The sequence below is a fragment of the Nothoprocta perdicaria genome, unplaced genomic scaffold (genome assembly GCF_003342845.1).
Source record: "Nothoprocta perdicaria isolate Ctin4 unplaced genomic scaffold, notPer1 scaffold_27, whole genome shotgun sequence".
In the NCBI taxonomy this organism is placed as follows: domain Eukaryota; kingdom Metazoa; phylum Chordata; class Aves; order Tinamiformes; family Tinamidae; genus Nothoprocta; species Nothoprocta perdicaria.
The window spans coordinates 1,889,153-1,905,904 of record NW_020455499.1 but is presented as its reverse complement, the minus strand read 5'-3'; the positions used below and the strand labels follow the sequence as shown (position 1 = coordinate 1,905,904).

At 39.0% G+C, this 16,752-nt stretch overlaps 1 protein-coding gene across 4 annotated transcripts in view; it reads left to right on the top strand.

Annotated features, from left to right (window-relative positions):
• Nucleotides 1-16,752, top strand: part of KYNU (kynureninase) — a 50,084-nt gene that overhangs the window by 22,780 nt on the left and 10,552 nt on the right. For 2 of the 4 annotated variants that reach the window (XM_026040867.1, XM_026040869.1), the window contains 4 exons: nt 87-233; nt 396-473; nt 7,189-7,287; nt 8,277-8,350. In XM_026040867.1, the coding sequence (XP_025896652.1) occupies nt 87-233; nt 396-473; nt 7,189-7,287; nt 8,277-8,350 (398 nt within the window). The remainder of the gene's footprint in view (nt 1-86; nt 234-395; nt 474-7,188; nt 7,288-8,276; nt 8,351-16,752) is intronic. The other 2 variants (XM_026040871.1, XM_026040870.1) reach the window with 1 other exon arrangement.

Genomic DNA, 16,752 nt, shown 5'->3' with positions numbered 1-16,752 from the left:
CAGTAAAATATAGATTATGAAATAAGAAACGACAGTTTCATTACTGCCAGAGCTGATGTAAAACATGCACTTTAACTTTGTTTTAGGGGGAGGAGACCTTGAGAACTGAAGATATCCTTGCTGTAATTGAGAAGGAGGGGGACTCTATTGCCGTAATTCTGTTCAGCGGAGTGCAGTACTACACGGGACAGCTGTTCGACATCCCCAGAATAACAAAGGCTGGCCAAGAAAAGGTAGAAATGCTCCCAAACTGTCCTCCTGACAACAGTTTTAGATCCATTTTCCTTGTGAAATATTTTTATGGTGGAAATATTTCCACTTTTTGTGGAACTTAAACYATTTTTGTGACCTAAACTATGTAGAGAGATTATTCATGACTATTCACTTTCTGCCGGGCTCTTCTTCAAGAACAGAATCTCAAGAAGTTCAGGGGAAGAGGAGGTGGTGATCATAGCTCCAGACTYTCTTTAAAGGTTAGAGGAGCCTGTGTCAGACTTGTGCTTTTCAACAGGCTTTCATGCTCTTCCTCTTTTCCCACCCTGCTGCTGGCAGCTGCTATCACAGCTCCACAGCTCTCTTCCTCCAGCCAGCGGGGCAGGTGAGTTCCCCGCAGAGCCGGCAGCGCTCCGACTCAGACGGGCGCAATGKGGAGTACATCAGCTTCACAGGATGACTATGTGACTATATTTTAGTGATGACTCGGCTCCAGGAACTTGCAGAGAGCGTGTGAGAGATCTTACTCTATGGACATAGCTGTAAAACTTCTTTAACCGTCTTCATTGCCTCAGGTATCAGGAGAAAATAGCTTTTAATCAAGTCATCTTATCAACAAGAGGTCACCAGGCTCTCTAGATGGGTGGTATTTTATTGCTGTACCTTATCTCATCTAAGATTAAGCCACTCAAGATAAAAGCTACTTAGTATTACTGGATTTCTGCAAACCAGCTAATTATTTGTGTGTCTTAACTCTCTAGAGAGGTTATTGGCTCACACTCGAGCATACATCTTCAGTTGATGTGGGTTTGCCAGAGCATGTTTTTCTGGAGGTCAGAGTAAGTTATGGTGGTGTGTATGGAAGTGATGGTAAGGTGTCCCTTAGGAGACCAGAGCAGATGCCGGAGTTAGTGCATGTCYCACGTGATATAAAAGTGCATATTCTTGCTGAGCAGCATCTAGCAACAAAATTGCTCCTGGATAAGGTATAAGACCAGCTCCTCAGATGGATGCAGAACTCTGTGAGGAACTGAGGAGRAAACTGGGGTCTGTGTATGCATTAGATCAGTATTGCTCCAAAAACATCTTCACAGTGCTTTCCTTGAGGGTCTTCCAGTCTTTCTCTAACAATAAATAATCTAAGAGCTATGCTGAAAAATTTGCTGGAAGAGAAGATAGTGTATTAATAGGATGATGCCACCTAGCTCTCTGCTCGCTCTTGCTCCTGGTGGCAGCAAAACTTTTGTTCCCCAGCCAGTGCCTACGCACRTACCAGACTGCCTCTCCAAAATCTGCTGGCTCGATGATGTGTCTGAAAGGTGTCTGGGAGAGAAATTTTTTTCTCCTCATACTGTAAATATGAACAACCTGGGAAAAGCATCTCACTTCAACGCCTCCCTAAAGATGTTCTCTAAACCGTGGACCACATGCTCAGCCAACTGAAAGTTCTACAGTGTCTCTGAAAGTTTTAAACTGGCCCAAATTGGATGAGAATCCCTCTTCTGGAGTTAAAAAATAGTTACCAAGTACTTCATTACATGGTGTGAAAATGAAGTATATTATCTAAGAAGATGACCAGAACTTGGCAGAGAAAGCTTAAAAACTCTTCCTGAGATAATACTGTGAACACCGGAGAGGACTAACTCTTTATAAAGGAATCTGAATGTGACATGAGATGATGCTCTGTCCTTTTATCTCTCTTTTGCTCTTGTTGCCAACCTCTGCGCGGTCTTGTCAAGAGATTTCATAAACTATGTGTGTGTATGTATATACGTATTTATATTTTAATTACCACTCTATTGAAGTTAGTACTTAAGACTGAGGTCTGTGTGACTTTGTGGATTATGAATAATCGCATGAGTATTTAAAAATATATATACGTCCAAAGAACTACCTGGATACCTAGAAAACTTGAAAAATTTGAGCCAGTCCAGTTGTCATTTTCCACATAAACATTTCAGTAAGTTTATGGATTCTGCTTGCTGCGTTAAGTGATGTTTAGATGTTTGTACAAACTACTATGTAGCATACCCTTATAGCACTCTTAATTATCTGCATAATGCAAGTATTTACTCAAATAGCTGTTAAATCAGCAAGTGTGCAATGTTAGTAGTGATAAGAATTTATCCTGTGTCTTGCTCCTTCTGTAAATCTCAGAGCTTTTGGTTACCCCAAATAAAATGCCCGGTCTTCAGAAGTACTTGACTAGGTATCTTCTTGATCCAGACAGAGCTGATGCTGGGAGCTGTTGTTGGGTTTGAGGAGAGCAGAGGAATCTGCTGAACCAGAGGCACAGAGGGAGGAGGAATGTAAAGGAAACACAGCCTTCCTACTCAAGAAATCTGAATTTATTTAGCCGAAGATCCTGAATATGAATGGTTTAATTTAATATAGAGTTTTCTGTCCTTGTTTTAGAAACTGGCTAAACCTCTAATGCAATGCTTCTATGCAAGTATGRGGTAWTTTTTTTTTTTWTATATATATTCTGTTTTCTCTTATTTTTAAGACTATGAAGCAAAATGGAGATGTGGAGACAGAACATGCCATCTCATCTGTGAGATACCTGGCAATAGCTATAATCWCAAACTGGCAGTACCATGTGTTAAATGAAGCAGTTACATTTGGAGTTAAAACAGTGCAAGTCCCTTGAAAGAGAGCAGCATTTTATACTTTTTATACYTTTTTATACTTTTTTTGTATAAGTATGCTAATCTAAATGTAAAAGATGAGATGGCAGAGATGTATGTAGAGTGGACAGGAAAAGAAGTAAAGGAAGTGGGTGGGGAGGGTTTAAAACAAAGCTAGCATAGGTCTTGTAATCTTTCATTTTTACTATTGAACACAAGTCAATGATTAAGATAGGAAGAGATATAACTGATAATCTCCCTAATTAAATCTTACTGACCTTTTTGCTTGCATTTCATTTCATGAGTATTTATTGAGGCTGTAGTTCCGAACACATCCTGTGTTTGCAGTGTGACAGCAGCAATTTCTCAGGTTATGTCTGAATGCTGCACTCCCATCTGTGGCCTTTTAAGAGCAGAGATGGCTCCTTATATTCCRTACTTGCTGGAGTAAGATGTCCTAGAAGCAAGGAGCACCGTGTTCCCCTATGGAGGTTTAGTGAGGGCAGTCAGCACAAGCATAGCAAGGATGTGGCATTTTCATTCTTTTGTCTTGGACTGCTCCCAGGTGCGCAGCTATTTCTCCTTCATAAGGTCTTTTTGGGAATGCTAAGAGATTATCACGTTCTCAGTGGATATGGTGTATGTTGCTATACAGATATTTCAGTCCTCTGGAGAATTAATCTGATTGATGGAGAGTGATGCAGATTTGCAGTTGCCATTCAGGTGGCTAGAGGGATGTGGCTTTATTACCTACTGAATTAGTTGCCAGCAATGTGCACTGACTTAATTTCTCTGTGCTGTTTAGTCTCTACTCCCAGACTTGCAAGTCTTCAGGATAGGAAGCATATGGACTGAAAGGCTGTCTTTCCTTCCAGAGCTTCTAGAGCTGAGACAACCAGTTGGAGTTATGACTGTCTCATGCAAGAYACTGTATTATCAGAGAGATCCTGCGTTCTGTTAAAATCTATACTAAAAGAGGATAAATTTGAGAAAGTTATGTTGATGGGGAGAATATAAGACTCCTACTAGTGATGAAGGACAGTGAATGACTCCATGATCTTGAACAGAAATAGGTTGGGGAGAAGTGATAAACAAGGAAATAAGATGGGGAACTTTCAAGGTAGAAGTGTCATTTGAGAAGAGAGGGGAAAAACGCTTGTCAACTACTATAGCAAAGTCCTACGGAGATGCTCTCAACAATTCTTTTAATGTACAGTCTAAATAAGAACCTGTAGTGTTGTAGCTGATCAGTCTTGGCTAGAGATTTGAGTTGCAAGTGCAATCTGGAAAATGTCCTCAAATTCATAAGGTCAGTTATTTATGAATTAAGTTAYTGACTTCCTTTAACATTTTTAAGCCAATTTCCTAAGTTCTCTGCATATGTTAAGGTTCCTCGCAGAGTGAAAGCTCTGCACATAGACAGCTTCATTAAGTCATTAAATATTAAATGAACTAAATTAAGCTTGAAAAATTACTTCTGGCTATTTTTCCATCTTAAGTCTCCTGGATAAATCAAAATTACTACGTATTGTGCCAGAGACTCATCAGCAGCCTGAGGAAGCTTTAGCACTTTTCCTTGTTTCTTATTTTGTGCTTGCTTTAGAGGATGGGGGTTGGTTGAGTCATTTTCCTTCTTTTCAAGTGAAGAAATGGCCAGCTTCTAGGATGCTAGCTTTCAAGTGCAATTTTCATAAGTTAGATTGAACTTTCAACTGACTCTGTGCAGTATGTAAAGTATTTTAATCTCCTGAGTCCCTGTAGGAAGAGCTTTAAGATCCTTCATCTTCATTTCTTTTCCTGTCTCTCTTTCTAAATGTCCCAGCTTTGCTTGTGTGAGGCTGTCATTTCTCTCTCTCTCTCCAAATGTCATTGTCCATGCTGAGTTGTTACCTGCTGATTATCAGCAGCCATCCAGACACACTGCAGAAATGACTTTTAGATGTTAAAATAAAATGGAAGAGGCAGGGGAGAACACAAGTCCTCTGCTTTGCCCAYGCCAGATGGAGAGCTCTGTTTATTCCCATAGTTTGGGGAAGTGACATTCCCACGCAATCCCTGTTCAGCTCATTCAGGAAGAGCCATTTTGGTTTGTTTTACTTATAATATGCAATCTGTGTGACTAAACATTTGCTGTTCATGAAGCTTGAGTGCCAGACGCTCTTCCCCTTCCTGGGGAAGGAAAGCAGTGCCGCCCATTTTGCAGAGGACAACGTGAGCAGAAAGGTATGAGGGGACTTGACCAAGGTCATGCAGGAAATCTGTTGACACTGAACCTGGATTTTCAGGCTGCATTGAATTAATAAGTCAAACAGCACCCAGAAGATGTTGAGCAATTTCAGAGCRGAGAAGAACAGCCACCATCCTCCAGGATTATGTCCTAGTGGGTCCTATGGGAAGCTAGGAGAGACCAGTAGTGATGGTACAAACTTGTCTGTCCCAGGTGGTTTTGGAGCCCAGGGGCACTTGTGGCAGGGTTTGGTCTGGATTTATATTGCCCCTTTCTAGTGTTGTGGTTGCAAGGGCATCCTGCCTTCTCGTATCTCGGGGAGTTTTGTGCTACTTCTCTGATCTTATCAGTTTGGCAGTCATCTCAATTTTCTTTTTCTCTTTGTCACCTTCTGTTCAAATGTTTTTTAATAGAGCATATCACTTGCAGACAGGGAAAAGGCTCAACTGAAAAAAAAAAAGCAAAAAACAGCTGATTGTAATAACTGCAGAATTGCTTTTTTTTTTTTTCTTTTGTAATGAGAAGTTACTTTTTTTAAAAAAATTGTTCATATACTGCCAGACAGATGCATTCTGTCAGGCTATCGCTATATTCCTGCTTTCCACTGCAACCGACAAATTTCTGACAGAACTTGGGAAGGTCTGTGTGGGACATGGAAGAAGGGATACCCATAATTATTAAAATCCAGTCAACTGAAGCTTTGCAGTTAATGTCTTAAAATGCAGCTAAGTTAATGTCTTAAAACTCTAAGAAAACTTCCTTAATCAGAACCAGTTGATTTTAGTTTGCTGTAGCTAATTTCTCTGAACCAAGGCTATCTTATCGCTGAACAAGAGCATTCTCATGGGACTTCATTGTGCTTAAACTTTTCTGAATTAACTTCACAATTTCAGTTGGTTTGTCTTAATTTACTTCTGCATGTTCCTGTGAAGACAGAGCACTGTAGATGCAAAAGTAAGGATATTTAATGGGACCTTGGTTTTGTGAACGTTTATATTGTGCAAATGCTAAGGCAGTGAGTTTTCTTATCATTTTGGAGTGATATCTTAAACTGATAACTTCATTAGCACCTCTATTAGAATTAATATGTCACATCATCTTAAAATGCTGCTTCATTCAAATAGTTATATTTTATATAGGAGATTAAATATACCAAAGTACTGTTTAAATAATTTAGGTGAGATTCCCTTTGTGCAAGAAACAGCAAGAGACTTAAGAACAATCCTTTGTTTTATTATTGGATCTAGATGTTTTTGAAGCCTATGCTCCCACCCTTATTCTTACCATGCTGTTTGCAAGCAGGTGGTTTGTTTTTAAAGCAAAATGCAAAACAGCATTTAATTTGCAGTCCAGGCACAAAAGGCAGTTTTATTTCTCTGCACTTAAATAGCATAGCTTGGAAGAACTTTTGGAGGCTTTTAGCTTAAAAATGCTGCCATCCAGTGGTTAGTTCGTGTGTGAAACTGCTGTTTTGGGTCTATACCTCAATAGTGGTCGTATACTTTTTCGGTCTTTTAGAAAAATTGTGTCAGTAATAAACACATCCATTTTGCAGAGAAAAGGGAAAATGCTTTTGCAGCTTTCAGGGTCAAGTACAAAAGTTCTTAAAGATCAACCTGCTGCATAAGATGTTCTCTCAACATGTTTCACTTCCCAAAGAGCTAGATCCTGTAAAGGACAAAATCAGGAGGACCTTGAGTTTAAATTTTTGAATGCATTTGTTATAGTATGGCTAGTGTCATTATATATGTCACTGCTATTTAGTGTCTACCTAGGGCTTGGCCTGTAAGTCAAGTGTTTGAAATAATTTGTTCATTCTGAATATTTATTTCAAGCTATTCCACTTTATTCCATAAGAATAAACTTAAGAGACCTAAACTATGTTCGAATGTCCTTGAAGGCAAGCTTTTAAAAAAAAAAAAAAAAAAAAGTAAATCTGGATTTGGATACATAACTACTGTAAATAAACATAATTTTGTTAATAACACAAAATAGATGGGACTTGACAGCATGGCTGTATAGAACAAAAGTGCATGCAGCCTAAAAGATACTTTTTGAAAAATCATTTTTATAGTGATGGTTATTTTTGTAAGGAATGTATTGCATGTTTTTTTTCTGCAGGGTTGCTTTGTGGGATTTGACCTGGCTCATGCCGTTGGCAACGTGGAACTTCATTTACATGAGTGGGGAGTAGATTTTGCTTGCTGGTGTTCCTACAAGGTAAAAGAGATTAATTGCTTGAGAATATTTTCCATAATATTTTTTTCCTGATGGGTCAGCAAACCAGTGACCTTTGGTTGAGACATTTGGACCTTTATCTGAGAGTGTAGATGGCCTTTTCATTTTGATTCCACTGACTACTGAAGTCTCTTCTGACAGAGGAAGGAGAAGCACTAAAAGATATTTTTCTTACTTGATTTCTTCCGAAAATGAGAAAATTTTCTAAGAACCAGTTTATTCAATGACTCCTTTTTTTAGGACTAATTATAAAGAGAGTTACAGTGGTGGTTTCATTTGTTTTACATTTTTTTTCCTTGAAGAATACTTAGCTTTTCTTGGCAAGTGGAACACAGACACAAAAAGGTGATGGACACAAGCTTAGGCAGCAATTTTCTTATTTGTGATTTTAATAGTCAATGCTGGCAATTTTTTGTTTGACCTGCAAGCTCTGATGACTCTTGGCAGATGAATTTCAGAGTGATGGTAGAACATCTGCTCTGACTGTTGTCAGATGAGGCTCTTCTGTTTTATTCCATGTGGAGGTCTTGCAGCTACAGGGTTTTCATAAGAATATCCTTGTCTAAACTTAAATAATTTCAGGTCATTATACAAGGTGTCTTTAGTTTTGTCAACTTTTTTGATGTTAGAAATTCATAGGTAGAGTTGGGTGACTCTGTGGGGAGTATCAATGTATATTATGATATGGGACTGCTTTGACTTCATTTTTTTTATGAACTTTTGCCTGTCACATTTTAATTATCATGTATAAGCCGAGAAAGACATTTTTAGAACTAATTCGAGAATGAATCTGCTTTTACCTAGGCTCTCACTTGGAGACAAATGCTAAGATTGATACTAAGATCTTCAATTAGAAACCATTAGGAATGTTTAAATTGCCCTATTTCATAGGGCAGSGTGAGGGAAGGAAAGCTATCCCTTGGGGATAATGAGCACAAAATGCTCAATGCATGTTGATTTATTCCTTGCAGTATTTGAATTCTGGAGCAGGAGGTCTGGCTGCTGCCTACATTCACCAGAAGCATTCCCAGAGTATTAAACCAGCGTGAGTATATGTCTGTACCCAAATAAAGCATAAAGGGGCTGTGAAGTTAAAATGAGGCAATATCTTCCCTTTGAGTTTAAATCTGGAAGTGACAAAATGTRAAAGATTCCTAGTCATAGACTGAAATCATGTTATATTCGTGCGTGTATGTGGTGTATACGTATATTTATATATAGTGTATAGATGCAGAAGGATAAGTTACTGCTTCAAAGAAAACCCGCTAGCCAAAATTTTTTGAGTGATTACATTAACAAAAAGGGCAGGTTTAGATAACTTAGTTATCTGGCTTTGTTACCTTAGATGGGTGAATTTATGCTAATTTTAGCTAATTTTGAAATTGTCAATTTACATGCATACTCACATTTGAAGTAGATTTTTTCCTTGAGATCTGCCATCAGTTCTCAGTGAAATATAATTACAAAAAGGAATACTTATAATATTAAAACTAACCAACCCAATCATGCCTATGAGACAGTTTAAAGTAAAGAGAATGCTTAACTTTTTCTTTTTAAAAATRGATTTTTTTAAATAATCATAGTCTCTGGTTGGTGAACAAAATCAAAGCCAATTTCAACTCGCTACCTAATAGCTCTTTAATGCTGGCTTGTTTTCATTAAAATTACATCCACTGGTAAAGCTAGGAAGCATTACACGGAGATCTGTGTTCTCRAAGACTTTATAATCCATGAAAAGCTGTGCTATCAGAACGGAGGTTAGCTGCATTAAAAAAAAATACCTGTTATTTAAAATGTTATATGACTATAGTCTATATAGGTGTATTAAGAACAGTAGGATTAAGACTTTTAATACATCGACAAATGTAAACACTTTCTCGCTGTAATACCTGGAGAAACTGTTGGCACTTGCTTTTATTTTAGCTTGAAGAAGGCAAACTAAATCAGGTCTCAGAGAGGAAATAGCATTATAATAAGCAGCTTCACTGTAGCCTGTGCTGAATTTAGACTGTCTAGACTCTTGGTAGATAACAAAACGCTGATGAGTTCTTCTCAGTCACCATAACAGAAAACTCATTATAATGATATATGACCCATCATGGGCTGATTTGACCCTCACACGTGAACGCTGCAAAATCTGGATATTTTTCTGGATTGTTCCACTAGATTCTCTTTCCTCACAGATTATGCTACTTTTTGTGCTTTTAGTTGCCCATTGCCTAGTTGCTCTTTGTGTATCTCCTTTGTGACTCTGGAAGTGTGGTGGCCGAGGCTTTGGGGTGCAGCTCACCTGTGCTGGATATGTTGGGTAGCTGGGGAAGATGCCCAAAGAGGTGTCTTTTGGGTGCCAAAGGAGCAAGCCTGCTAGAGTGCACRGAATAGTAATAGAAGGAAATGGGAATGTGAAACAAACAAACAAACAAAAACACCTCAAGGACTTTGGAGGCTTTTTTCCCTCCACGGTGAAATTTGGAAGCTTTTGTGAGGACACTAACTGAGTATTGCAGGTAGGAGCTTTAAATTAGTTTTTTTTTCCTGAACCAGATTCTTCATACATAGTCATTAACTTGTGTATTGGGTTAGGATATAGAACGTCTTAAATATAAATGCTTCTGTGCAATAGACTTTTTCAGCCTAGGACCCAATTAAGGACACAATTCCAAACTTCCTGCAGAGACTGTTAACATTATTAAAGCATAGTTATTTCATACTGCCTACGATCTGATAATCACTCATCAAATTGTTAGTAGGTGATACTCCCCCTGGTTGCTTTGCTTTTCTTTCTTTTCCACATTGACCAGCCACTTCAGGGCTCTAAATAAGGCAGTGAGACAAAGGAAAATTTGTCTATGTCAAAGTATTCAATTTTACAGCTGATTTAAATGCAGAGCAATTTGCTGCATGTTGTAAAATCAAATAGAGTGGAATTTAACTGCTCTGGAAGTTACGGGTTTTATGCTGTATCTAAAAAGTCTTCGGCTGTCGTCTGAATCAAGGATGACACCCAGTGGCCAGACAACTTCATTCAAAAGCAGAAGCACCCAACACTTTCCCTCGCTATACACCTCATCCCACGCATGGGTTGATTAAATTCCAGTCTAACGGATCTCCTTTTTGTCATTTGGGTGTTCTGAAATGCTGTTTTTAATTCAAGGCCAACATTGCAGGATTGCCAGTATGGATTTCCTTGTGTGTCTCATCCTTCGAGTTATTGGTTAGGCAGTTATTTTTGATGTCACAGTTATATAGTGCATTTTAATATTAAATATATGTTCTGACTGTAATTCAAGGATGCTTATTTGCTGCTACTTTATTCTAAAATGCAGCTGGAGGAAGAGGTTTTTGTTTTTTTAATAGTCTCCTTTCACCAGGAAAGGCCACCTTAAGCCACATTCTGCTTGGAGTCCCCAGTCCAGGGTTGTGGCAACCTCTGTGCAAAGCAGGACAACTCAAAACTGGTGTTATCTGATAGCATTTTGTGTGATATGTTGCAGAGGTGTTGATTTTTGTCTGCTGTTTTTCTTTATGTGCCTGTAAGCTTCTGATGAGTTGTTCCAGCCTGAGCAATTTTCTAGTAAAGAATGTTACSTGATGCACAAAAGCAATGTTGGATCCTCAGGCCTGATGTGGAGTAGACCAAGGCTGTGAATCTAGAGGTCCCCTGACCCATTCTGCATTCCCTGATGTACCCGGGGATCTCCATTTCTTGATGCTGGATTTCTTAATTCATGACAAGGGCTGCAGGTCTATAATCTACCTGTACCAGCATCTAGCATCTTTTCCCAAGTGTGTTGGCCAGTCTTTTGCCAGTCTCAACCTTTCTTATTTTGGCAGTAAAATTGGATCAATCTGACATATATGGGCACAACATCCCCCTTCTCACATGACCTCAGCTCCTTTTTGTAGCCTATTATTCATACTGGAAGAGGTGTGGTAGGGTGGTTTATTTATTTATTTATTTATTTATTTATTTATTTATTTATTTATTTATTTATTTATTTTTATATCTGTCTATATATCACAATGCAGTCCATTCCTGGCTAATTGTTCTAGGTTCACGTCTCCATGGGAGAATTTCAAATAGGAAAGGCCTGCTCAGAGCAAAGCTACAAAATGATAGCAGAACTGTTTGGCTAGTTACTGCTTGCCCCGTCCTCCACTGAAGACTGTCCATGTGGACTCAGATTGCAGAGGAGATATTTTCCAAGGTGCAGACAGCACTAAGGTGTCCAGATGATGCTGAAATTCAGCTTACCTGAATTAACCTGTCATATCCTGGAAAAGCTTCTCTCTCTGTTCTTCACATTTTTTTCATTTATATAATGAAGGAGAATTAAAATTTACCAAACAAATTGGCTATGCAGAAATGTGWATATTTTAAATGTGTGGGGTAGAAGCTGGTGGAAAAGTTAGGTCTTGAATCTCGTTTGAGTATCCACAGTTATAACTGCATAGTGAGTTTAACTCTGCTGTCAGAGGCACAGGAGTTGGGAGGGGGAAACTTGCTGAGCCCTGAGATAGGGGAAAAGAACAGCCCTTGCTGAATCCCTATAATAAAAAGTAAGGCACAATTTAAAAAGATGAAAGGGAAGTAAATGTATGTAAAGCAGCCAGGAGAATAATAGATAAGCCTTGGCAGAGGATTAAATGAAAATTGTACACAGTCTAGTGTTTAAAATGAAAGGATTTATCAAGACTTAAGTTTAGCACAGACTAGCAGCAGGTAGAGTTTAAAAATAAAAAGTTTGTGTGATGTGAAGAAATGCTGTATGTGCTGTATGTCCAAAGAGCACGTTGACTTTTATTGCAGGATAAAAATGTATCAAAGAACAAKAAAGGAAAAGATAACTATTCCATACTAGCTTTGAGAAACATYGGGTATATTGAAACAAATCCTTTGCAGACAGAGGTGAGATATCAACCTTTTCTTTTAGGTTGCTTTCYTTTTTGACTTACGAGTCCAATGAAAATGCCAGGGCATATGTGAGGACCTTTTATGAAGATCTACATAGTTTTGATATATGGACTTCTACATAGGTATAAAATACACAAAATAGCATCCTGGCATCTCTTCTTTCCTCTTTCCCCAGAAACTCTGCATATTGCAATTCTAGTGACAGATCCTGTTTGCTCAGTAGTCTTCATTTTGCAAGAGTCTGCTTGATTCCTTCCAGGGCTAGTAACTCCTATTGAGCTTTCCTCTAGTTATTCTTTTGATTGCTGAGGAGGCACCACRTTTTCATCAGAGTCACACAGTCCCCAAACAAAATGGATGAAGCTTCTCTGAAAATGATATATTTATGTAATAATAWACCATATATACCATATAGCAAAAATAGTATTATTTTTGCTGGGAGAAGAGGATGGTCAGAAAAATGTGTGAAGGCTGTGGACAGATATGTATAGCCTGGTTGTATATATATAAAATATAGAATGTATGTACGTATATGGTATGTGTAGTGTGTGTGTATAAAGTAGATAAAAATATTTACCATGTTGCAAAGGTGTTTTGTTAAACGAGTAACCAAGGCTTCTTTGCTCTTGCTCTTGTTCAAAATGCTTCTAGGAAAAATAAAGCAAAATGGCCAAATTTTAACTGACCTTTACTTTCTTTGGAGTCTACCAGATCTGCCTAGCTCAGCTGTGCTGAAAATTATAGTGGATCAGAGCAGCCTGGCAAGGGAGAGGATCTGCAGAAGCAATATAGAGGACTTCCAGGAAGCTGCACCAAACAGAGCAAGGTCGAAAGTGGTCACAGATAAAAGTGCATAAGTTTGCAAGGGATTTGTCACAGGTCCTGCTGCACTCAAATTGCTCAGTAATATATCGGTGGGCTATTTGTGGCACATAACGCTCGTCTCTGAAGTGCATAATATATCCCATATTAAGGTAAAAATGAACTGTTTCTTTGCCAAGCAGATGAGAGCAATTTAGCTCCTTGAGCTAATTTAAAATCCAAAAGTTAAAACCTCCCCTGGGAAGAGGCTGTTTAGGAATAAAGGCATTGGCTAATTAGGCTTAATTGCATTGTCTTGGGACAAGTGATTTATTAGGCCAATCTAGGCCCGTGATGGGCCTGCAGGGGTGTGTTCTTGCCGTCACCAACTGAATCCCAAATATCCAGGAGCATCTTTTAACCTTAGAGGGAGTCTTTGGAGGGGAAGGCAGAAGCAAACAAGGTTAATGTGCATTCACCTATTCCCATACCATCTATCCCAGTCTCATCTCTTCAGCTTTTGTGCATCCTTTTATGTCATTCCCAGGCCTATAGTTGTCTCCAGGTTCTCTGCTGAGCATTTGCTCTCCTTCTTCATACAAATCCTCATTTCCTCTTGATAATTAAGTAATATCTTCAAGCAATCTTGCTTATTTTGTCATGATAAATAATCCTCTCCCTCACTCCTCCCTGGTGATGTTCCCTTATTCCTGACCACCTTTATCTTGGTTAGATTTTGAGGTCTTTGAAACAGGAGCTGCGTCTCTCCTTGTAAACTCCTGGGATTATATGCCAGTAAATTTGGTATATATTAAGTTCCATTACCGACAGATAATGTTCAGGTGAAAGTAATGGTTAATGTCCTCTTTTATTTCCTTTTGCTCCCTGCTGCACAGACATTTAATTTTAAACACTCAATATTTAAAATGGAGCACTCGGAAAATCAGGGGCATGTTTGTTGTAAAATTTCTCAAATATGTAAGCTACTACTTTCCAAAAGCATGGAGGGATTCCTGCTTTTGATGCARGCCTCCCTCTGCATTTTTAACGTGCAGGCCTGCATTAGCCCATGTGAGAAAAGGAAGAGGCCTCAAAGCATTTGCAGTCACCATCCATAGTCCTACTGAAGCACTGATGTTGATAATGTTACCAACGCCATGCAGTCCAGGATGTACCCTGACCTGCTGGTCAGTACATATGATTTAGGTCTTATCAACCTACTTGATACCTGCAGAAGGTGCATGGAAAACTTGAGAGGGGCAAAGATGCATGGAGTTCACTGATTTACATGATGGGCCAATTTAAATTCCTTGTGTATCTCTCTTCCTGGATCATGCTGGGGTGGCAAATAGATCCTACAGTCTGCTCTGGAATCACAACAGCAGTCAGTCTGCGTTTCTCACGGCCGCAGTTGCCTGAATTGTAGTTTTTCTTCTCATCTGATGTAAGACAGGACTGTTTGAAGACATGAAAGGCACAACAGGCTTAGCCTGCTGGAAAGRTGAGTGTAGCCTGGGGGCAATCCTTGCATCCTGGCTAACTAGCAAGGAGGAGATCCCCGGGCTCTCCTTGGAGCCACGTGAGCCACTGAGATCTTTTCCAGGCCTTGCATTGCTGGCCACGTGTTCCCTGGGCCTCAGTGCTCCACTTCTGAAGGATTTGGGTTTGAAAATGTGTTTACTACTGTACCATGGGTGTGCTGAGAAGGGAAGGCAATGAGCTTGTTTCCCTCCTGCTGCTGGAGGGCCCAGGGATCTAGCAGGAGCTGCTCGAGAAGCTGTCTGTCCTCTGGCACCTCTTTCTTCATCTCTTCTGTGCACCCACCTCAAAAACTCGATTCAGCCACTCTCTCTGCTAGGGAGGAAAAAGGTTCTGTTCAACAAAAACATGAAGCAAATCTGCTGCTGTTTCTTCTCGCAGTTCTCCTACCTTTATTTAGGAATCTGCTGAAACTAATGCAACTTGGCATTTGGGATTTTCCTCTAGATGTTGTCTTATTTCCACTGTTTTGTCATTTTTTTTAAACTGTTTTCACCCTGTATTCTTCTTCTTCTTTTTTTTTTTTTTGTACTTCTGATGAGTTTTTTTCTGCTAAGATTCTCATTTAAGCACGTGTCCTTTAAACATCAGATTTGTTATGCACATTTTAGCTCGTTAGTCCGCAGTCGGGAATGTTTTCTAACTCATAGTACTGAATGTGCTTTCAGTGTCCTGGTATTCCTCACAAAATGCTCTAATCTGAATATAGCAGCTATAATCCTGCACATTTTTGCACCCTCAGTACACTTTTATTGATTTTTTGTTTTCCAGAGATTGCTCTAAAACCTTCATTTATCTGTTCAGCTCCAAGTATCTGGGATCTCGTACACGGTTCATGTCCCAGAGCTTACCCTACAAATACCTGTTTGCTTTGGCCACAGTCCCGGTATCATGCAGCTTCTTGGAGAGCTTCACATTGCATCTTCATGTCTTCTTGCCCATCCTCTTTGGAAAGAGATCCCAACTCACCTTCCTGTCTTGTTCTGTCATTTCATCTCTTACGAAATTTCATCTCTTTTTGGAGGCAGATCTCTAAAATAACCCCCCAAAATCCTCTTTTCTGCTCTCTTAATGAGAGAGAACTTCTTGTCTTAGAGTTCAGGTCTGTCAACTCGAGTTCATTTCTCTCTGCGTATCATTTAGTAGTAGTAAAGGTTTTGAAGCACAACTGGATCCTGTGGTAACTCTGACTCCTAAAAATTTGAGTTTCAGTCAAAGAGCAGAAGATGATTACTATTACATTTCAGCTAGTAAAGATTCTATCATATTAAAGGTCTTGCAGTAATACTGTGGTGCCATGTTCAAAAACAATGAAGACCTGAGGAAGCAGAGCTTCCCAGATCTTAAAATTTTTGTACTATGGTTCAGTCAGATGTATGTATGTATTATTTAGAAATCTATCTTGATATTCRGTGCTCAAAGATTCATTCAAGGGATTGAGGAGACTATAGTTCATTAAATGTATCACAGTAATCAAAACCAAGCAAGTCTTCTTCAAGTTGGAACTCATATATAAAACTATCTCTAGGAGGGATTGTTGCCTTTGCTTCTTGTTTAATTTAATCTATTTGAAACGGCCTACAAAAATTTACTGAATTCTTAGCAAATGTAATATGCTCTTTTTAATCCCCATAATATAATTGGGAACTATTCAATACTTTGTAAAGATCATTGAGAACTTTATTAATATCTCTGAGTMAATTGGCTCCCTGCTTGATTTTTAATTTCTGGTGTTAGGCAGAGGATTTGATCTCCTCTTACTAAATGTGTTAGCATTCTATTGGCTGTATTTCTTCTTTTTATATAAATGGTATTTGGCTGGTGGAAGGGATATATGAGCACTTTGTGATAATAGTTGTTTATCAGCTGATTTAATAATTTTTAATTCAACGTCATTAGCCCTAGAGGTTTTTTGGAAGGCTTTTTTTCCCCAGGTTTTAGTTTAGGCTCAGGTTTTGTCAGTGGCTTGGTCRTACCTTTCTTTTGCCTCATTATGACAAATGAAATTATCATTGCTATCACAGACGCCTTTGAGATTTCTTAGGGAGGGCTGTGGGTAGTTACCAAGCCCTGATTGCATTGCCCGGCCCTGCAGCCATTTCTCTTCCTCATCCTCTTAAAACAGCCACTTGTTTCCCACTGAAGAACTGAACTCAATCTCCTCTTATTCTGACCTGGGGGGGAAACAGGGA